General features: G+C 41.9%; 1 protein-coding gene across 1 annotated transcript in view; it reads left to right on the plus strand.

Annotated features, from left to right (window-relative positions):
- The window catches only part of ptprfa (protein tyrosine phosphatase receptor type Fa), a gene marked incomplete at its 5' end in the record, with an annotated part of 370668 nt that extends 351374 nt beyond the window's left edge, over nt 1-19294 (plus strand). Inside the window, 4 exons of the mRNA XM_080720119.1 lie at nt 1837-1962; nt 2986-3140; nt 14759-14894; nt 19013-19294. Coding sequence (XP_080576245.1) covers nt 1837-1962; nt 2986-3140; nt 14759-14894; nt 19013-19081 — 486 coding nt within the window. The 3' untranslated portion in view covers nt 19082-19294. The remainder of the gene's footprint in view (nt 1-1836; nt 1963-2985; nt 3141-14758; nt 14895-19012) is intronic.
- Between the last annotated feature and the right edge of the window lie 2765 nt (nt 19295-22059).

Below are 22059 nucleotides of genomic sequence, written 5' to 3' on the forward strand. Positions count from 1 at the left end.
AAATGAGGAAATCCCATGTTAAAGTCAGCCTTTTTGCTAAATCAATCTAACAGACCCATTTCAACATATTTTAGCAAAACCAACCAACCAAGCCATTGACAATAAATCATAGCACTGTTAACTCACCGTTGAGTATGTATAGCCTATATAGGCACTGAAGGCAGCAACCAGCAGCATCAACCATGCTTCCAAAAACACTGAGTGAGGAGGAAGTGGCCTCACCTCAACCATTATTTATACTCTCTTGCTTAACAAGGTTGCCATGTTTGGTTGGGTTGCCATGTTTGGTTGCAATACCAGGGTTTTCACGGCTATATTTTGTGAAATGCATTTTAAGTGCATGAGGTAAGGCTTGAACCGGGGACCTCTGGAATGATGACAAAGGCCTTACCAGGTGAGCTATGCACAGCTCTGCACAGTGAGAAAATATTACTTTAAATGTTTGTTTTAGAAGCAGAAGAATAATTTGCATAAAACTTGCAATATTCATTGAATTATTAAAAAAGCATGTTTCAATTTAAAAAAGAAATCCGATCTGACAGATCTTTAGATATTGGTCCAAAGTACATGTAGAAAAAGTTCTGTGCACGTGACGAATAAAAGCGGGTTTAAGCGTTTTACACACTGCTCAAAATGGCGGAAAATCGAAGGGCGGAGCTTACTTAACAAAGACACAGATGTCTTCTGCTTGAGTCAAGGCACGCGTGTAAGCAAGTTGCATGTCTTCAAACGAAACGAGGCATGACTTATGCCCCTTTAAAGTTTGAGTTTGATTGCTTTCAGTGATATTTGGACTAACCCTCTACATATTTGCCAAATGCCATGAACGTGTCACTTTGCATGTATGATTTAGAGGCAGAAGAATAATTTGCATGAAACTGCAATATTCAGTGAATTATTAAAAAATAATGTTTCACTTTAAAAGAAAAACGACCAGTTTGACCGTATTGGTCCAAAGTTCATGTAAAAAAGGTTTCACGCACGTGACGCGAAAATCCCAGGAGGAGATAGATTTTGACTGTTTTTCATATAATTCACATTGGATGCTCAGGTTTCTAACATTTCTAGCTGTTGCTGCTGCCGCCGTTCACTCACGCTTTATTTTGAAGAGCCTCGGAAGCTTTGTGTGTGTGCACGTGGGTGTCCACTGACGATTGAGGAAGAAAATCCATTTGTTTACAAACGCTCGCGAAACTAAAATCCAAACCGCGGCCGACCATCGCGATAAAGTGTCGTCGTGAAAACAATCAGATCTCTGCTTCCCTGCCGTTCTTTTCACCTCATTCATAGATAAAGCCCTTTTTATGTTTCAGAGTAGAATGGAAATCAATGCAGCCTAGAGCATCCATTTTCTCTCTCTCTCTCTCTCTCTCTGTGCTACGGGGTGACGTATGACTAGGGTCATTCACAGGTCACAGCATGCACGCAGCACGCTGTAAAGTTAACCCTTTGTTGTCTCGAGACAACTCCTTTTGGCAGGGTGACCCCTAGTGGCCTTAACTCGTTACTGAACGAGTTTGGCACCCAAGTTGTTAAAGAACACGGAGGATCCGGGTAATTATAGAATGCCGTACCGTATTTAGACAGGTGTGAGACTTTATTAAGCACTTTGTTTGTGAAATCTGAATGTTGGTGTAGTTGTAGGAAGCTAAATAAGTCGCTCTGCCCGAACCCATGTAAACACAGGAACATGACGATCAGGGCTTGGTCTCTACGTCCATGCGTGAGCCACGATGGGCTTTAAAATGTCAGAGAAAAGTTTGAGAACCGCTGTGTTATGTAACATTATGATTGATGAACTGTTTTTTTTTTTTTTTTTTTTTTGGCATTTTTCAGGAGAAGTGTCATCAGTACTGGCCCGCGGAGCGCTCTGCGCGTTACCAGTACTTTGTGGTGGATCCCATGGCTGAATACAACATGCCTCAGTACATCCTACGAGAATTTAAGGTCACCGACGCCAGGGTATGTTTTTGTGTTTTATTATTGTACCACGCTATACCCGGGTACCCACAAGCCCAAAAGCTCAAGGAATAGGGTAGGACCTGTGATTTTCTGCTGTACTGTTTATTTCTGTTTTATCTATTGGTTTGGTCATTAAGGTCCACAGAATGAGAGGCCTGCTCTGCCGGAAACATCGCGAAAAAAGGTTATGGCCATTTGTATATTCACTGTCCCATTGACTCCACTAGAAAAAAAAAAATGCTTTAAGTAGCATGTGAGGGGTCAAACTAGGGGTTCTTCATGATTCTGAATCCATTGCAAGCATTTGTTTGGCATGAAAAACATTCCTTGGGTTAACTTTCGGCAGTCCAGAACTGTGAAAAGTGGAAAAAAGTGATGACTCATCACTTTCCTCAGTTTTGGGGGGCCAAAATCTAGCCCAAGGAATGTTTTTCATGCAAAACAAATGCTTGCAATGTATTCAGAATCATGAAGAACCCCTAGTTTGACCCCTCACATGCTAATTAAAGCAGACTTTTTTTTCCCCTTTTTTTAAATATTTCTAGTGGAGTCAATGGGACAGTGAATATACAAATGGCCATAACTTTTTTTCACTATGTTTCTGGCAGAGCAGGCCTCTCATTCTGTGGACCTTAATGACCAAACTAATAGATAAAACCGAAATAAAAAGTACGGCAGAAAATCACAGGTCCCCTCCCATTTTGGTGATTGGGTCCCCGGCTACTACTAAATCCTCTGCGTTCATTTAACTCTGAGCATGGGCGCCGATTCGTGTTTCTGCCTTTCCCTGTCTACTCGGTCTGTGTCTCAGAATCATTTTGGCCACATTTTGGTCTGTGTCTGTATCGTATCGATATCAAAATATTTGCCATAAATACCGAGATATGAAATTGTTTCCATATCATGCAGCCCTAGACTAGGGCCCCTAGTCTATACTTAGCTGCAAACAACACAAAAATGACAGCAGAATTTTACAAACAGCTCTGTGAATGAGGCCCAATGTTTGTTTGTTTTTTGTCTAAGGATGGGCAGTCCAGAACGATTCGGCAGTTCCAGTTCACTGACTGGCCTGAGCAGGGCGTTCCCAAGACTGGGGAGGGCTTCATCGACTTCATTGGACAGGTTCATAAAACAAAGGAACAGTTTGGCCAAGATGGACCCATCACCGTGCACTGCAGGTAGTAACTGTGTGTGTGTGTGTGTGTGTGTGTGTGTGTGTGTGTGTGTGTGTGTGCGCCAAGGTTATAATAGTTTTGGATTTTTTCATTCGTTTTTATTTTGATTAGTTTTGAGGTTTTGTTTTCAATTGCAGTTTAGTTTTAATTAGTTTTTAAAGTGGGGTTGTTAGATTCATTTCGTTTTTATTTTTTTGAAAATGCTTAGTTTTAGTTTAGTTTTGATTAGTTTTAGTCTTTTACGTAATATGGGGTAATTGTCAGTGGTGAGATTAAAAAAGCTCCGGAAAAAATCAACAAAACATCATATTTTGGAGATTGGCAGGAATGTTGAGACATACAACCTCTCTCTTTAACCTCGCCAACTGGTGGCTTTTATACACTCTAATAACCAAGCCAGTGGTTCCAAAATAAATTGACAAAGACGAAAACTAAGGAGATTTTCTCTATAATTTTAGTTTATTTTAGTTAGTTTTGTTAACAGTTTTTTTTTTAAGCTTAGTTTTTATTTTTATTTCAGTTAACAACAATGTTTTTCCATTCTAGTTTTTGTTTTTTTGTTAGTTTTAGTCTACTATAATAACCTTGTTGTGCGCGCGTGTGTGTGTAATTTATATACAGTAGGAAGGCAACACAACACAAGGACAGTCAGGGTTTCCGCTATAGGCAATTTTGGGGCTGGCCGTCAGGATTATATTTTGCCGGCCAAAGAATAAATTTATTGGCCATAATATTATAACACCAAAAGAGAATTTCTACGAAAATTTTAAGTGTGCCTACAGTTTGAAAATAGCAGATCTACAAGCTCACAACGTGTCGCAATGCGTTGTGTGCTTGTAGATCTGCTATTTTCAAACATTTAGTACTTTTACTTTTGGTACTTTAAGTACATTGTGATGCCAATACTTTCATCAACTTGTACTCAAGTACATTTTGAATTCTGGACATTTACTTGTAGCAGAGCACATCTACAGTGCAGTATTGATAGCCTGCTTTTACTTAAAGGGCAACTTCACCTCTGGGACAACCAGATCTTATTTTTTTGTTGTTTGGGACACGATCAACACATTCCTGAGTTCTTTTTTATGTTCAATCTGTGTTTTGAGATATTTTAGTATTTCAGCATGACTAGTGTTGCATTTTGCATGCATCATCGCGATGCATCATATGATGCAAAATGCATCATCACGATGCATCATATGATGCAAAATGCCAAATGTGAGTACCTTTTCCACCTCTGGGCGTGGCTTTGTGTGTGCGTCTGTGTGTTACAGAGAGGAGTAGGCTTCTCTTTACGCCGGTTCAACGTGATTATTTTATTGTTTGGCGTTATTATAACTAATTTGTAAAATCGACGAGGGGAAAGGAAGAATGTAATCCAGCATGTAACCCCCGTACTAACCTTGCCTTACTGTAATCCATGGACATGTTTTAAAATGTAACCTAAGACTTTACAAGTTACAGTTTTTGTGTAATCTGATTACGTAATGACGTTACATGTAATCTGTTATCCATGACTTTTATTATCGTCAACTGGGACTGGGTCCAGCTTGGTTCAGAACACCAGTTCTTTTTATCATAACAGTAATATAACCCCAAAGTACGAACGAATCAAGACAAGCCGTATGCAGTGCTGATTAGGAGCTGCAGCTCAGCTGTGACTAAGCTCAATTTGCTGATGAGTCAAGTTTCTTTATTGCGCCCGAAGGTCACAGTTTAACATGAGAAATGTCACAGCGTGTTCTCGTGCAGACGTGAAGTCGTGAGTGTACTAGTGTTGTCACGATACTGGATTTTCAACTTCGATACGATATTTTGAAATATTTCGATACTCGATACCATTTTCGATACCACGCAACCACGGAGAATTTAGTCCAAAAATGTATTTTTATTTAAATAAAAAAAAAAAAAATGAACTATCAACTGTCTGGAAGAAATAACTACACTTTCTTTCACAGTAATATTTTTCTTTCACAGTAACAGTGAGTGTATGGCATGCATTGCAATTGTAAAGTAAATATTGAGGTAGTGTGCATATTCAAAAGCCTCAGATTGTCACACTGTAAAGGCCAGGGCTCCAGACTAACTTTTTTCACCAACGTCCCAGGACCGTCCTAAACTTCAAATTTAACCGTCCCCAAATGAATGTAATCCGTCCCCAAAAATGATATTAAAAAAATATATAAATTCATGAATTAATATATTATTGTTATAATATGTATTATTATTATTATTTAACTATTATTACGATCATTATTATTGTTATTAATATGCTGGTGAAATTGGCTTGGCAATCCTTTCTGTTTTTATACTGTCATCAGTATCAACAAGCAACCCCCCTGGTTGCTTGTTTCTCTCTCAAAAACAAAACCTGGCAACATAGGGTGATCAGACTAGCACAGGACGCTAAACAAGCAGGCTGCAGTGGACACATGCTGCTCATGATTACATGCATTATGTAGTGGATATGTGTGGCTGGCTACCAACAGGGAGGAAACATCGGAAAGCACTGTAGCTGCAGTTCGTTGTGTGTGTGTGTGTGTGTGTGAGAGAGAGTCAGAGTGTGTGTGGAGGGATGAGGGAGGGAGGGACGGACGGACGGACGGGGAGAGAGAGAGTGAGAGAGATAGACGGAACACTATAGCCCCGTTCAGCTCGCATCGTTGTTTTTGTTCAGATGAACTGTAATGAGATGGAGTTATTTATTTGAGCGAGCGGACCTGTTGTGGTCGAGAGTTAAAGAAAACAAAGAGAAAATAAGCCGCCACAGCTTGGGAACGCTCCAGCTTGCATGGCCGTACCGAACTGTAAAACTTATTATCGATACTACCGATACTACGGAAAAGTCGTATTGTACCGAATGGATTTTTTCAGTAACGGTATTTATCGATATACCGATATTTTTGACAACACTAGAGTGTACACAATTTTACGGTCTATGGGCAAACCCGGCGTAGACCGTAAAAATGTGTCATCGTGATGTCATCATGCTCTGATGTCACTGTGTTGTCAGGTAAACCACTCTACCAGACTGGGTTTGCCGCTCTGACATTACACTCTGGCTTCACTGTGATGTCACACTAACAGAATCCCTGTTATGCCATGTATGAAGTTCCCTGATGTCATCAATATTAATGATGCCTTGAGCTCCCTGTGTTGCCAGGGGGAACAAATCCCTTTTATGCCCATATATGGAGATATGGAGATCCCTGTGATGCCAGGGGAACAATCCCTTTTATGCCCATATATGGAGATCCCTGATGTCCACACCAGGTGTCCATATCCCTGATGGGTCAGGGGTAGGGCTATCACTGTGGTGTGACCTTTTTTGGGGGTCCCTTCATAAATACATGTTACAATTGTTTGTATGCAGAGTAGACAAGGCAAAATACATGGACAGAACAAAAACACATACATAGCACATACACATACACAATAGCACCAGTAAGACTCCCTAATCGGGAGATAAGCGACCGTCAGGTCGCAGCGTAATTTTAGGGCAAAATGTGTAGGAGCAGTGTCCAAAAATGTGGTTCAAAAAATCGGCCTGATGGTGGCGCTATATGGGACAGATCCATGTTGATGACATGAGTGTAGACATAGTGTGTACCGATTTGTGTGATTTTAGGGCAAAATCTGTAGGAGCAGTGTCCAAAAATGTGTTTTGCAAGAATCTGCCTCATGGTGGCGCTAGAAGAGGGCCATGTGAGAACTGAGGGGTGGGGTCTCCGCGTTGCCTTGGCGGACGAATAGGTACTGGCCCCGGCTCTCCCGGACGCTCCTAGCCCGAGTTACGGCATTTTATGTGAGCTGCAGTGGAGGGGGTCCTCCACTGGGGGAGCCACCACTTTGGCATCCGTTCTGGAGCACCAGGAGTCGGTGGTCCCCGGGAATTCCCTGTGAGCAGCCCCGTTGGGGTGTTCATTTGGTCATTTTTGCACATTTGGTCATTTTTTACATCTGGGGGTCTCCCAGGGACCTGGGGGTCCCTGGAGCTCTGGGGGTCCTTGGAGGTTGTAGTTTGGCAGGCAAGGAGTGTGTGTGCAAAATTTGGCATGGATCGGGGCAACGGTTGCGGAGATATGAGCAGGGCAATAGTGTGACGTGTGAGGTGTGACAGATAAGTGGGGTGCCTGGACACTCAGTCATTTCAAATTTGTGTTGAAGTTTATTTTTCACTTCCAATTTGTAGATTATTGTCTATAGAACAATTTTGGTTCGAGTCAAGACAGCAGATTGAAGAAAAATATATATTTTACCCTATTAACACAAATAACCAAAATCGGAATTAAGATTTTTTTACATGTCTTAATTTTCCCACAATTGCTTGTGCAATATATTTTTCTATTGCTATATCAAGTCAATACTGTGTGAGGAATCAACTGGAGTCAAATATTTGTTTTGTATATTCTGATATTTCACACAAATTAGACAATAACATGGTTATTACACTCAACATCAACAATACAGTTACATTTGTTTTAACTGTACCACAATATAGTACCATTGGCTTTAACAACTACTAGAACAATATTTTAACAAAGAATAAACGTTCTAATCTAATATATATAGTCTGTTCTGGTCTAGCTAGTTCTCACAAGTACATTTGCACAGACGTGTGCATTTCAACATTTCTTTCATGCAACTGCACCGAGTGCAGGTTGGCATACAAGCACGTTTACAAGTGCACTCCACACTTTAATATATCCTTGGCAAGGGGCAGAGTGGTGCAAATGGGACCACTAATCCCATAATCCGTGGGACTGTGGACGGTCATCATGGACCTGAATGAATGAATGACATAGTACTACAATACATATTCATGCAGATACATAGTTATGTGCTCTCGCCCAGGCGCTTGCTTGGAAGACGCTTCTGTTCAGATGTTGATCCAAAGCATCAGTTGGGGGGGGGGGGAATCCTTTGCACGTTCCTAGTTTTATGTGAGAATTGTGTCATTCGAACATGATCAACATCATTGCCCACTTTTTTCAGCCTTGGAGATGCTTGTGTTGGAGTGTCAGCGAGGGTTACAAATTCTTCCATGAGGGATGGCACTTTGCGCATCACCTTGTAGCAGGATCGCTTACCCTGCCATGGATTTGAATGACGATGTGCTGTCTGAGCCAGTGCATGCATGGATAGAGCCATGCCCTTGCATGTTGTCATGCCCAGGTTTGTGGTGATGGTATTCAAGGAGATCATTCTAGTAATCTGTCCAGCTTTGAAGGAGATCCAGATTTCCGCAGCCACATTCAGAGCCTGGATGTGATTTCTGTTGAGGAGGTTTCTGTTCAGGAGGAGTTAGTTGTGCCAATTGTGTATGACTTTTGTTATTGATGGTGGAGTACTGAAATTGGCAAAAGTTTCTGGCAAACATTGACAACAAGAAGGAGCTGTTAAGTAAGAAGGAGCTGTACTCATTCCTTTCAAGTAAGTTAACAGATTCACAGTTTCCAGATGACAAGGATGTCTACATTACTGCAGTTGATCAAGTCCACCACGTTGGAAACAGTCCACCAACAATGGATCAATGCAACCATGAGGAAGCTGACACTTGTGTCCTAGTAGGCCTACATCTTCTATATGCCCTCCAAACATCATCACTTGGGATGGTGCATACTGGAGACACAGATGTTGTTGTAGTGCTTCTGTGTAATTTTCATCATATCCAAGCTCTGAATGCGGCCATCTCTCTCTAGTCTAGGTCGTCTTCAGGCGAGCCTTCCATCGTCGCTTCCAGTCATCCCGGTTTTCCATACATCCGGCCAGCTCGCTGGTGCTTTGCGCTCCTGCGTCTTTCTTGAGTACATCCACATATGTTATTGTGGGACGTCCTCGTGACCGGTGCCCATGTGTTGGTTCCCACAGCACCAGTTTACTGGCTGGCAGCTCTTGTTGTCTTTGGCAGTGTCCTGCAAGTCTCATTCTCCTGGCTTCTATTTTATCGCTCACCCTTAATATTCCAGCATACAGATTCTTGTTGCTGACATGTGAACTCTTGCTGATGTTGAGCACTACACGTAACATTCTGGTGTAGCACCGTCTAGAGACTTCTGCAGAGCAAGGTCCAGCATTCACTGCCATATAGGAGAACAGACTCTACCATCACATAGAAGAAGCTGAGTTTGGTTTGTCGGGGGAGGTTGGAGTTCCATACACTAGCCATGCCATTAAGGGCCCTCCATGCAAGTGCCTTCCTCACTTAAAGATCTTGCTCTGTAGAGTTGACCCATGAGCCCAGGTACTTGAAGTCCTTGACTCCCTTCAGAGCAGTGCCTCCTGTTGTTGTGAAAGGTGGATGTTCTGAGAGGATCTTATAGGTGATCACCTCAGTTTTCTTGGCATTGGTTGGAGAGTAGGCTGATGTCATCCGCCTAGTCTAGGTCTGTCAAGACTACTGCAGGGTGCCGTCTTGAGGCCAAGATCCTGCTCTTGTCCACTGATGGCCTTCCTGACCGCATAATCCAGGACTATGACAAAGAGGAAGGGGGCTAGGGTGTCTCCTTGCAGTACCCCAGCCAGGATGTCAAACTCCTCACTGTTGCCATCTGGGGTCACCACCTTGGCCCGTGTTCCTGCATACATGGTCTCTATTGCCCGGAGTAGGTTGGGAGGGACACCGTAGGCCTTCAGGATCTTCACCATGGTGCCTCTGTGTATTGAGTCAAAAGCCTTTTTGAAGTCAATAAAGCACAATACAGCCGTCAGGTTGTTCCTCTTCACCTCCTCGATCAGTCTTCTCAAGGCCAAGATCTGGGCTACTGTGGTTCTCTCCTCTCGAAAGCTGTTTTGGTATTCCCTCAAGTGAGGGTCGATGGCATGCCGAATCCGGTTTAGTATCAGCTGTGGAAATCTGGATCTCCTTCAAAGCTGTAAAGACTACTAGAATGATCTCCTAGAATACCATCGCCACAAACCTGGGCATGACAACATGCAAGGGCATGGCTCTATCCATGCATTCACTGGTTCAGACAGCACATGCATCGTCATTCAAATTCAAGGGTAAGTGATCCTGCTGCAAGGTGATGTGCAAAGTGCCATCACTCATGTAGGAATCTGTAACCCTCGCCGACACTTCAACATAAGCATCTCCAAGGCTGAAAAAAGTGGTGACAAACTTTGTCTGTAGGCTGTACCCTGATGACTCAAACGAGGGCAATGATGTTGATTGTGTTTGAATGACACAATTCTCACAGAAAACTAGGGATATGGAAAGAACCCCCGCAACTGATGCTTTGGATCAACATCTGAACAGTCTTCCAAGCAAGTGCCTGGGCAACAGCACGTATGTATCTGCATATGTGTATAGTACTCTTTCAATCAAAACCTCCACCGGCTGTCAGTCTGTCAGTCACACGTCAAACTTTTGCCCTACTCATATCTCCGCCACCGTTGCCCCGATCCATGCCAAACATTGCACACACACTCCTTGGCTGCAAAACCACAACCTCCACCCCTCATTTCTCACATGGCCCTCTTCTAGTGCCACCATGAGCCCGATTCTTGCAAAACACATTTTTGGACACTGCTCCAACAGATTCTGCCTTAGAATCACACAAAGCGGTACACAGTATCTCTAGTCATGTCATCAACATGGATCAGTCCCATTTCCCATATTCCCTCCTGATTGGCTACCTTTGCCTTCTAAAGTTTGTGTATGCGACATGACGGTCGCTTATCTCCCGATTAGGGAGTCTTACTGGTTCATTCAGGTCCATGATGCCCGTCCACAGTCCCACTGATTATGGGATTAGTGGTCCCATTTGGACCACTCTGCCCCTTGCCAAGGATATATTAAAATGTGAAGTGCACTGTCTTGTAAAAGTGCTTGTATGCCAACCTGCACTCGGTGCAGTTACATGAAGGAAAAGTTGAAATGCACACATCTGTGCAAATGTAGGCCTACTTGTGAGAACTAGCTAGACCAGAGCAGACTGTATATAGGTGTTAGATTTATTTTGTCTTTGTTAGAATATTGTTCTAATAGTTGTTTAAGTCAATGGCACTATATTGTGGTACAGGAAAAAATGTAACCATATTGTTATGAGTGTAATAACCATGTTATTGTCTCATTGTGTGAAATATCATAATATTCAAAACAAATATTTGACTCCAATTGATTCCCCACACAGTATTGACTTGATATAGCAATAAAAAATATATATTACACAGCAATTGTGGGAAAACTAAGACACTGTTCAAAAAACACAATTCCGATTTTGTTCATTTTAGAAATAGGGCAAAACATATATTTTTCTTCAATCTACTGTCTTGACACTCGAACCAAAATTGTTCTATAGACCATAATCTACAAATTGGAAGTGAAAAATAAACTTTAACACGAATTGACAATGAAAACTAAAAATTGCATGTACAAAGAACTCCACTAAGACAGACTGACGCACAGTTTGTGGAGGTTTTGATAGTAAGTGCGACCTGACGGTCGCAATTATGAACCTTGACAAACATCACAATCTTAAGATGGCATAAATCCTATAATATATCACATATTGAGAAAAATGTTATGTTCAAAACAATATTAGAAAATAAGTAAAATTATAAATAAAAGTAAAAAGACAGTGCACGTTTTTTAAAAAGTGTAAGCGGATCTAATGTTAACCGGTAAATGATTCCAATTTGAGGAAGCTTTGAAAGAAAAGGCATGTTTACCATTTTCATTATTAACTAAATCAACAGTTAAGAAAACCTGAGTAGAACGTTGTATTGAAGGAATGGGAACTAAAAAAAACATTTAAGGTATTGGGGATAACTGAAATAAATACATTTGAATAGCACTTGAAGCCAGTGCATGTATCTTCTTACATTTAGTGGTTGCCATTGAAGTCTGTCATACATAATGCAGCGGTGCGTGAGGAAAGGACAACCAAGGACAAATCCACAGTCTATTGTATGCTACCCCTTTTTACCTGAATTCATTTCTAATGAAAAAAAAATACATATAATCTTTGTGTTTCTGCCATCAATTAGATGCTCTATCAAGTTGAGATAGTCAATTTGAATTTTGCTCAAACAATTGACCCTTAGAGTGCCAAAAAGCCAAACTAGTTCGGCTTTTTGTCGGCTAGCGACGCAATCCGGAGTGCCGATCCCGAACTAGTTTGGCTCTTTTTTGTCGGCTAGCAACGCAATGCTTTGGTCCTTACCATGAGCTGATTATTGAAGCTGTAGGTGGTCCGAGGGCCGCCGTTGTTTACCGCGATCGCTAAGGCCGGATTTAGACTGCAGTCGAATCCAGCCCAAATCCGATTTGGTTTTCAAATCTGATCTTTTGGCCCGACTTTACACACTGCATTTGCAAGTGACCAGATTTGGTTACCGTGGTAATGACGTCGGCGTCATGACGTTACGTTATGCTCAGGAAATGCGGCATAACAGACAAGCCGCAACAACAAAAACAAACACACATTACAATATTGTTTTTCTCTCTTCTTTTCTTTACTCTTGTGTTTCGCTCTTCTCTCTGGTTTTATCTATTTAGCTCACGTGTTTTCTCTCCTCTCTTGTTTTTCTCATGTGCTCAGCGCACTGTAATATGTGCTGTAATCATTAAAGTGATGTGTCGTTCATGAGTGATTCGTTCATAAAGAATCAAATCATTAGCATGACTCGTGAACGATTCGCTCAAATCCCTGAAAAGGATCGTTCACACTTTCGTTCACACTTTCCCTCCCCCTAATAATAGCCCGGCCGGCAGACAGGATGCGACGACGGGCTGTACTCGCGACGTAAAACGCTCCCGCGATTGTGTTTTTCACGGGACGATCGCGCTATGAACGAATCATTTGAACGTGAACTAAATGATCCGTTCAATGAAATGAACGGGATTGACCATCATAACGCGCTCTGTAATGACGTCGGCGCTCCGCGCTCGGGTTGCGCAGCAAGTGACGTTTGGTCAGTTTGATGTGACTTGCATGTGACTTGCGTATAACTCTATGGGGTGGATGTGGTTGCTGCTTTCAGACTGGGTCAGAAGTCCTCAGATCCGATATGGATCGGATTTGAAACCACCTCTGGATGTGTTTTTTCAAAATCGGATTTCATGTGACATGTATGTGACCTGTCTGGATATAGACTATTTAAAAAAAATCGGATTCCACTTTTGATGTGACTCAGATCTGATTCAGGCTAGATTTTAGTGGCAGTGTAAAGCCGGCCTAAGCGCATTTTCCACCGATTTATTCAATATAATCCAATGCAGATGGCCAACTTTAAAGCCGCCTTTCTCTGAATCTATGCTTTTCTGGAAGCGGACAGCCTTTATTCCCGTCCAAATAGACGAAAAATGTGCTTCTATCATTTGCGTTAGCTTAGAGGTAATGGAAGCCAAGGTCTTCCGGCACATAGTGATGACATAGTGATGACATGCTCTCTAAAGACAAAAGGCAGAAATTACATTTAGAAGTTGCTATTAGCATGCTGTTTTTTTATACTCGTCAGCAGCACATCTTTTTTGTATTTTACAATTACTCTGTACACCCAGTGTACATAGTCTATTACTATGTTATAATGTGTGTCTTAGATGCCCATGTTATGATTGAGTTGCCTAGTGTGCCAAGTTTGGCACACACAGACATTGCCAGATATCTCAATTAGTGAGAACATGATTGATATAAGATTTGAATGTGAGTTCTGAGACCAGCCATACACCGAGATACAGAGGAAACGGGTATGGATTTGAGTTTAGGTCTAGTGCTAACCCTGCCGCCGCGCCCTATAGCCTTCAAAGTATGCTTATATAGGCCTACTCACCACTATGAAGTGGACTCCTCGCTCTGCTCTGCAAAATCATCCACTTGTATTTTTGTATGTCCAGTTTACAGTTTATATGCATTTCCGCTCATGATTAAGCCACCCATGCGTAAACAACGCATTGCTGACAAGTGATTGATGATGTTGATGATGATGATGATGATGATTATAAAGTTTTAAAAGGCCCGCCTGCCCCACCTAGAGGCGGAGGACGCAAAGTGCGTCCAAATCCTAATAGGCTAAACTAAAAAGATCCTTGTGATCTGATCGTCTGACGGCCGGGCCCCGTGGTTCGCGGGCCTATATGCGGCCGCTTACCCAGCTTAACCGGACGCTCCGCCCCTGTGTGTGTGTGTGTGTGTGTGTGTGTGTGTGTGTGTGTGTGTGTGTGTGTGTGCTGTGCGAGTGTGTGCGCTCGCTCGCTGCACCGAGGATCTGCAGGCAGACAGAGGCAGGCATAAGATACCCTCCTCCTCCGGATATTTTGCATAATTTCACATTTTCTCGCAACTTTTATATGTCACATAGTTTCGCAATTTCACTGCATAAAATCACATAAAACACCTGCATAATTCACAGCATAATCAAGATCTTTTGCCCACAAAATCAAGGATTTTAGCCCGCATAATCAAGGATTTTTGCCTGTGTTTTTTCTGGAGGGTCTAATAAAACACTTGTGATGGGTTAAGGCGTTTAATAGTTTAATGTTTTTGATTAGGATTACAGGCTTTTGATGTAACAGTGTGTGTGTGTGTGTGTGTGTGTGTGTGTGTGTGTGTGTGTGTGTGTGTGTGTGTGTGTGTGTGTGTGTGTGTGTCATCTGTGCGTGCGTGTCATTCATCCAGTGCTGGTGTTGGGAGGACGGGTGTGTTCATCACATTGAGCATTGTGCTGGAGAGGATGCGCTACGAGGGAGTGGTGGATCTCTTCCAGACCGTCAAGACCCTGCGAACCCAGAGACCTGCCATGGTGCAGACAGAGGTACCAGCTCCACCATCTCACTTCACATGGAATAGTTTAGCTCTGGTCAGATTAACATACACAAGTGTACTAGTTATATTTTCAAATTGAATTGTTCCAGTGTGTTTGTGTCAGTGTAATCCAATTAAATCCATGCCGTTTGTGCGCTGTTTGTCTGTTGACGACTAGTCGCAACGCTTCCATGTTTACACTGCTACTAGCTGGAACTGCGTGAGCTGTGCCTCCCCAAGTGGATACTTTGTTGATTTTTTAATCTGTTCGCGACACTGACTCACTACTCAGTCAGTACTCTGTGTCTAGCGACTGCGAACCGGATCGCATCATTCATTTAAAAGAGCCGTACAAGAGAACTGAATCGTTCGCGAACGTCTCATCTCTACTGCCGACGGGGCGTGTATCGTTGTGCATGCAGTGCTGTGCGGTAATGTTGTGTTACGTGCGTGACCATAAACATCTTATCTTATCATAGGTGATTCTGCTAGCTGTTAAGCATGGAGCCCAGAAAACCAGGAAAGTGGAATCATGATGCGGAGAGAGTGGGGTTGAGAAACAAACTTAAACTTTACTGTAATACACAGGATAAAACATCACAGGACTCACTTTAGGCGTCGCAGGAAAAGAACTTAGGTACACCACACAGGGCAGAAAGAAACATAAACGACAGGAGCAAACGACCCAAGGAGGTAACGTGTAACGTGTGTCTCAGCCAAACAGTGGCAATGAACAAGCGAGGTGCAACTCGCACAGGTGCATTAAATAAAGGAGTCTATAATTCACAAAACGCAGGCAGCTGAGTAGCCTGGGAGGAGTCAGTCAATTCACAGTCAGTGGGAAAGAGGGGGAAAAAGGCAGGGCACAACGTGCTAGCCCTGCTAACCCTTACCAATACCATTCTGTATGGAACAATGAGCAATATAAAGAGGCTTAACCCTAACCCTAACCCTAACCCTAACTCTAACCCTTCATGCCTAAATCATGATTAAGGAATTAATTGATTGATTTCATGCCTAAATCATGTTTCATGTTACAGTAGCAATACTGTAGCCTAATTCAGGTGTAGGACCAAACTTACCCTAGCTGTCAAAGATTCTTCTAGGGAATTTGAATTTCAAACTTTGTTAGATATGTTACTAGACACCTTTATGAACATTGGTGAAGAAATTGTTTGGTAGGGATGAGACGAGAGGGTGTGCAGCAGGGTGGCAAACCTAGTGTGCAGGCTTTGGACCCGGCACACAGGGGCGTCAATTGGGTATGGCAGGGGTATGCAGCTGCCATACCCTGGGTCCAGGGGGGAAAATAAAAGTTACTTTTAAATATAAATTCATGAATGTCTCTTTGTCTATCTGTGCTGGTTATTATGTTGTTAAATTACAGTAAAATACAAAATGTTACAAACTGGTTACTTTAACAAGGTATTCTCCCCATTTTGACACAATTGTATATTCCCAGGTTCCTCAAGTCATTGTGGCACGTTTACTAACCAAGTTTAACTGCACTTGAACAACCATTCCAGGCTGCCATATCCAGCCCAAGAAACCGTAGAAACGGGGGGGAAAATCAAATGTACTTGTTAAATAAATGTATCATGCCTGTTAGCTTTAAGCTAACTCCGGCTGGTTTACACTGAGATTTCTGTATGTTGGTATTTATTATGCAACATGTCAATGTCAATGTGTCCATTAACTGGTACTGTCCTGTCCAAATAAAAAAAAGTAAAAGTATGTTGCTAAGGTATGGCAACATGACTGGTGTCGTGCACGTGCAAGACACCAGTCATGTTGCCATATCGTAGCTTATTCTGAACTGACGCCACTGCCGCCGCAAAGGATGGCTCCAGAGTAGAGGAATATTACAAGATAAACCCATTTTACTTCACACCAATCCTTTGCTGTAAACTGAGGTTTTCATCTTCCCAAGGATTATGGGAATTTGAGTTTTTGTATCAGTGACGGGTGCCACGGAGCTAATTAGAGCTTGGACTTTAACAGATTCATTTAGATGAATTAATTACAGAAAATGTATGTGATTAAATAATAGCACATTTTAATCACACTTAGTTTTTGCACCACAAAACCTTTCTCACTGGACGAGTTTCACCGATCATACCGGTGCACACAGTGCAAGCACAGCACAAGCAATGGGAGAATGGGATTTGATTTTTTTTTTTTAACACACTCCAAAATAATTTTTAATTGAAATAAAATTGCTTCTCAGGTTGAATATTTATATGCGATTAAAGATGTGATTTATTTTGATTAATTAATTACAAAGCCTCTAATTAATTAGATTTTTTTAAATGAGTAGGCAGTCAATATCGGCCTACGGCAGCATTTTATTATTAGCCTACAAGAACAGAAAAGGTGTTCTGTATGACCATCGTTATTTATGTATCTTTCACAAAAGCATTCTTCCTAAAGCTAGCCTTACACCTAACAACTTTGAAAAGATTTCTCAGTCGTAATAAAATCAAGACGAGTCGCGGCGCGCTCCGGTAATTCAGTCGTTACTCAATCGTTAAATGTGAGGTAGTGGTCCGACTCGACTTTTACCCCGACTTGAGACAGAGATTCTGTTACGACAATATCAAACTGGTTTGATATTTTCACAAATAGGGGCTGAGTCTGACTGAATGTTGAGTACAATGACGTAACAACCAAAACAGAACGCTATAGTGAGACAAAAGCCATTCATTCCCCAAGCGCTGAGCTGCCAGCCTGGTCGCTCCTAGTAGCGGTTGGTGCGGCTGCGACAGCCCTTTATTTCACCGCGTATCATAATAGTTAATTATTCCAAACATTCGAAGTTGATAGGATCAATCTGCGCCAACTAGACTCAACTGAGAGGAGAGGAGAGAACGAGATAGGACTGAGGGAGAAGGGCGGGGCTTGTGTGGGCAAGCAGTGATGGAAAAAGTACTCACATGTTTTACTTAAGTAAAAGTACTGTATACTGCGATGTGACGCGTTATGAGCTTGTAGATCGGCAATTTTCATTAGCCAAATAGGGCTAAAGTGATTAATGTTTTATAATATTATAATTTATATCTCTAAAGTAACTAGAAGGCCTAACTAAAGTACAATATTTTCTTCTGATGTAGAGGAGTAGGAGTAAAAGTACTGAAAACTGGAAATAATCAAGTAAAGTACAAATACCTCAATTGTACTTAAGTAAATGTACTTAGTACATCACTCTGTGTGTGTGTGTGTGTGTGTGTGTGTGTGTGTGTGTGTGTGTGTGTGTGTGTGTGTGGGGGGGGGGGGGCTAGTCAGAGTGGCAGAGTTACAATGGCTATAATAGGCCTATTTCAGAAAATAAAAGGGAATCTTGAACCAGTCTCTACAAAATCTTTAGAGGCATCTCACATCTAACAACTGCAATCTTTTAAAAAGTCTTTGGAAAATCTTTTTTCTAATCTTATAGTGTGAGAGGGTAGTCTTTTAGAAATGTTTACAAATCTGTCCGACATCTTTGCAAAGTTGTAGATGTAAGAGGGCCTTAAGCAAATGTTATTCATCAAAATAAACTAGTGTGATAACATTGTACATGTTGGCTTCTTTTATTTGGCGTACCAGCGTACCAGGGAAAAAAAATACACCAGCCACCACTGGTAATTTGTACTAATAACGCACGTGCTACGGTATCGAACGCTGTAATAACGCTACGCATCCAGCGCTCTGACTCCGACTCTAAGACCCAAAAATAGAAATACTTGAACAAAACATTTGTTGACCTGTCAGATGCTGTTTTAGGAGGTATTTGGAAAGATAAATGTAATGTTTTTGTGAGGAATAGCTTCAGGGAAAAGAAATAGATGTTGTTTTGCCAGACTCTGGACTCCAGAGAAGTTGTGTGAATGTCAGCCTCTGTGGGGCGTATTCATATACAAATATTGTGGCCAATTGCATTTTAATACTAAACAACAGGATCCAATGGTGATGTTTAGGTGGTAGGGGGAGAAAAATAAAATAATTAAAACCTTGTTTTCTTTTTGTTGCATAAAATACAACTGTTGTGATACTGCAACAGAGGATCTTACAGGGTTAAAAACGTTTTTTTTTTTTTTTTTTTTTTTTTTGTGGACATGGTCCCTTAGACTAATTTGTCTTGTTTTTCAGGACCAGTACCAGCTATGCTACAGGGCCGCACTGGAGTACCTGGGAAGCTTCGACCACTATGCAACATAACCCATCCCCGGATCCCAGGCCAAAAACCAGAGTCTCAGCCATAATCCGCCACGCCAAGTCCCAGGAGAAGCGAGGCCAAAGACAGGAATCTCAGCCATTGTCCACCATGCCAAGTCCATGTCCCAAGGCTGATGGAGGGGGCTATAGCTCTGTTCCATAGCGTTAGCGAGTTCTCGATAATGCTATGCAAGGGATTATGCACTGTTTCCTCAGTGACCAGGTTTACAATGTTTACACGCAATCTGCACTTTAAGAAATTAAGACTAATACTTAATGCAACTCACTGAAACAAGGTTTTTAAACCCTGCCTTTTTGTGTAAATTCCACTTGCCATACAATAAAACATCCACCAGATGAAGAAACTTCTATTAATTCAATATTGCCTAACCCTAACCCTAACCCATGTTTTCGTTAATATTTTTAATTTCTTTTATTTTTTCCAGTGGGAAAGTCCCACCCTGTTGGGAACAATGAACCCAAAGAAAACAATGTCCCAGACACGTGAACGCTATTTTGGAATTAGGCATTCGATATTTTGTTTCTATTTTAGGTAGTAGACTTTCTAGTAGTTGGCAGGCTTTTAGTCATAGGCTTAAACTAGGTGTGGTATCATAAAATTATTTTAATTTTAGTTGGTGCTTTTAGGTAGTGTTTCTGTGTTCTGTATGTGGGGACTGCAGATGGAAATCAGCTTGTAGCTAAATCTGGCATGTTCTCATGAGAATTTAATTCCTGTTCAAGCGCAGAATGTTCATTAATGCGTGTTGTCCTGTTCAAATAAACAAACAAGTGTATAAGCCTGCTTAGCAGAGTCCTGCAACGGGTCGGGTGAAAACGTGTGGAATATACTGTATACTACTATACTATTCGTGGGTGCGGGGACGGCGGGGCGCGACTAAACGTGGGGACGGGCGACATTGTATTGTGAAAATCAGACAACTGTCTCCTAGAGAACGTCACAGAAGCGCAAACATTGAGCTGCAGGCCACAGCATTTTTTCCACCTAAACAGCATGGAGCGCACACAGTCAGTGGGAAGCAGGACAAGTGGACACACACAACACACAAACACAACCACCACAGCACGCACTAGCATGTTAGCCCAAAAAGGCTATCTAAAAGAATTAAGAGTGGCAGCCGACCTGGCATTTATGTAAATACTGTATATTGCATCGCAAACATTGAGGACGGCGTGCAGGGACGATCGAGTGGCACACGGTAGGCCATTGTAGGCTATTTACATTACTGCATGTAATCATGGGTAGACGGGTGGATGACGGGTCCATTTTTTGACGGGCGGGTCGGATCTGGTTTTGATTTTTATATAATGACGGGTAATGGGTCCATTCCCGGCCGGTCCAGGCCGGCCATTAAAAAAAATGGCTGGCCCACAAAGTACATATAACTAAAAGTAATTGGCCAATGGCTTGTCTCTCATGAACTTAAATAGCCAATCTTTGAGTAGCAGCAGTGTTATAGAGAGAGATCTCTCTCTATAGCACTGAGTATAGCTGCAGCCCACAGAGCCATCACATTGGCACCTCTGGCTTGTCTATCACCTGAATACCGGCCATTGGTTAGTATTTGGGGCCTTGTGGCGCGTCCGGGAGGCGAAAAAATCTGATGCACGGCCATTGGCTGCGCGCAATGAGGGCCTCTCCAGCTCCTTTTCCCGGGCTGAATCAGGGGCCCAGCACCTCCCTGTGTGGATCTAATTAATTATGAGCGGGGCGGGTGCGGGTTGTCAAAATTGGACCCGTGCAGGACTCTGCTGGTCAGTGAGGAAAAAACATAGTCCCTGGTAAAGTGTAGTAGTCTATGGAACGGAGGTGGAGGGAGGGGTGTAAGGTCAATGGCCAACACAAGAGCACAATTGGGACTTGATGGCCTCTGCACTTTTGGACTCCTGGATTTTACAATGAACCTTCTGCAGAGCACCTTCAAACCTGCCAGTATGCTTGGACTGAATTCTTTGTGACTGAACTCCCGAACCCACCCACACACTGAAATACACAGTGTATGGTTTAAATGATTTTATTTCTGCTCCCCTACCACCTAAACATCACCATTGGATCCTATTGTTTAGTATTACAATGCCATTGGCCACAATATTTGCATGTGAATACCCCCCACAGAGGCTGACATTCAAACTTCAAGATCGCTGGAGTCCAGAGTCTGGACGAACAATATCTCACTTTTTCCCTGAAGCTATTCCTCACAAAAACATTACATTTCCCTCTCTAAATACCTCCTAAAACACCATCTGACAGGTCAACAAATGTTTTGTTCAAGGGTCTTAGAGTCAGAGTTCTTTGTTTTTTATATATACAGTATATGTGTATATATATATATATATATATATATATATATATATATAGGGCTGGGATGCGATTAAAAAATGTAATCTAATTAATTACAGGCTCTGTGATTAATTAATCGCAATTAATCGCATTTTAATCACACATCAATATTTGACCTGAGAAGCATTTTTTTCCAAGTAAAACACATTTTGTTGTACGAGTAAATCAACGAGTGAGTTTAAAAAAAGAAATTTGCATCCACTGAGCCAAGCAAAGCGCTCTGATCGGCTACTTCTCCCATTGCGTTTGTTGTCTCTTCTTGGTTGCATCGCTATGATCGGTATGCCAGAAACTGAAGGTTCTGTGGTGCAAAAACTAAGTGCGATTAAAATGCGTTCATTTTTTTAATCGCGTTAATTTTCTGTAATTAATTAATCGCAATTAATCAGTTAAAGTCCCAGCCTTATATATATATATATATTACACACACAGCGAGAGAGAGAGAGAGAGAGAGAGAGAGAGAGAGAGAGAGAGAGAGAGAGAGAGAGAGAGACAGAGATAGGCCTTAGGCCTATATATGTTTCTTTCTTATCTTTCTCCAACACATAATCAAATGTGTTATGGTCATGATTCTCCAGGATATCAATCAATAAATCGATATTTTCGGAATAGAGATAGG

This window comes from Nannobrachium achirus, assembly GCF_963921795.1.
Source record: "Nannobrachium achirus genome assembly, chromosome: 1".
NCBI classification, from domain to species: domain Eukaryota; kingdom Metazoa; phylum Chordata; class Actinopteri; order Myctophiformes; family Myctophidae; genus Nannobrachium; species Nannobrachium achirus.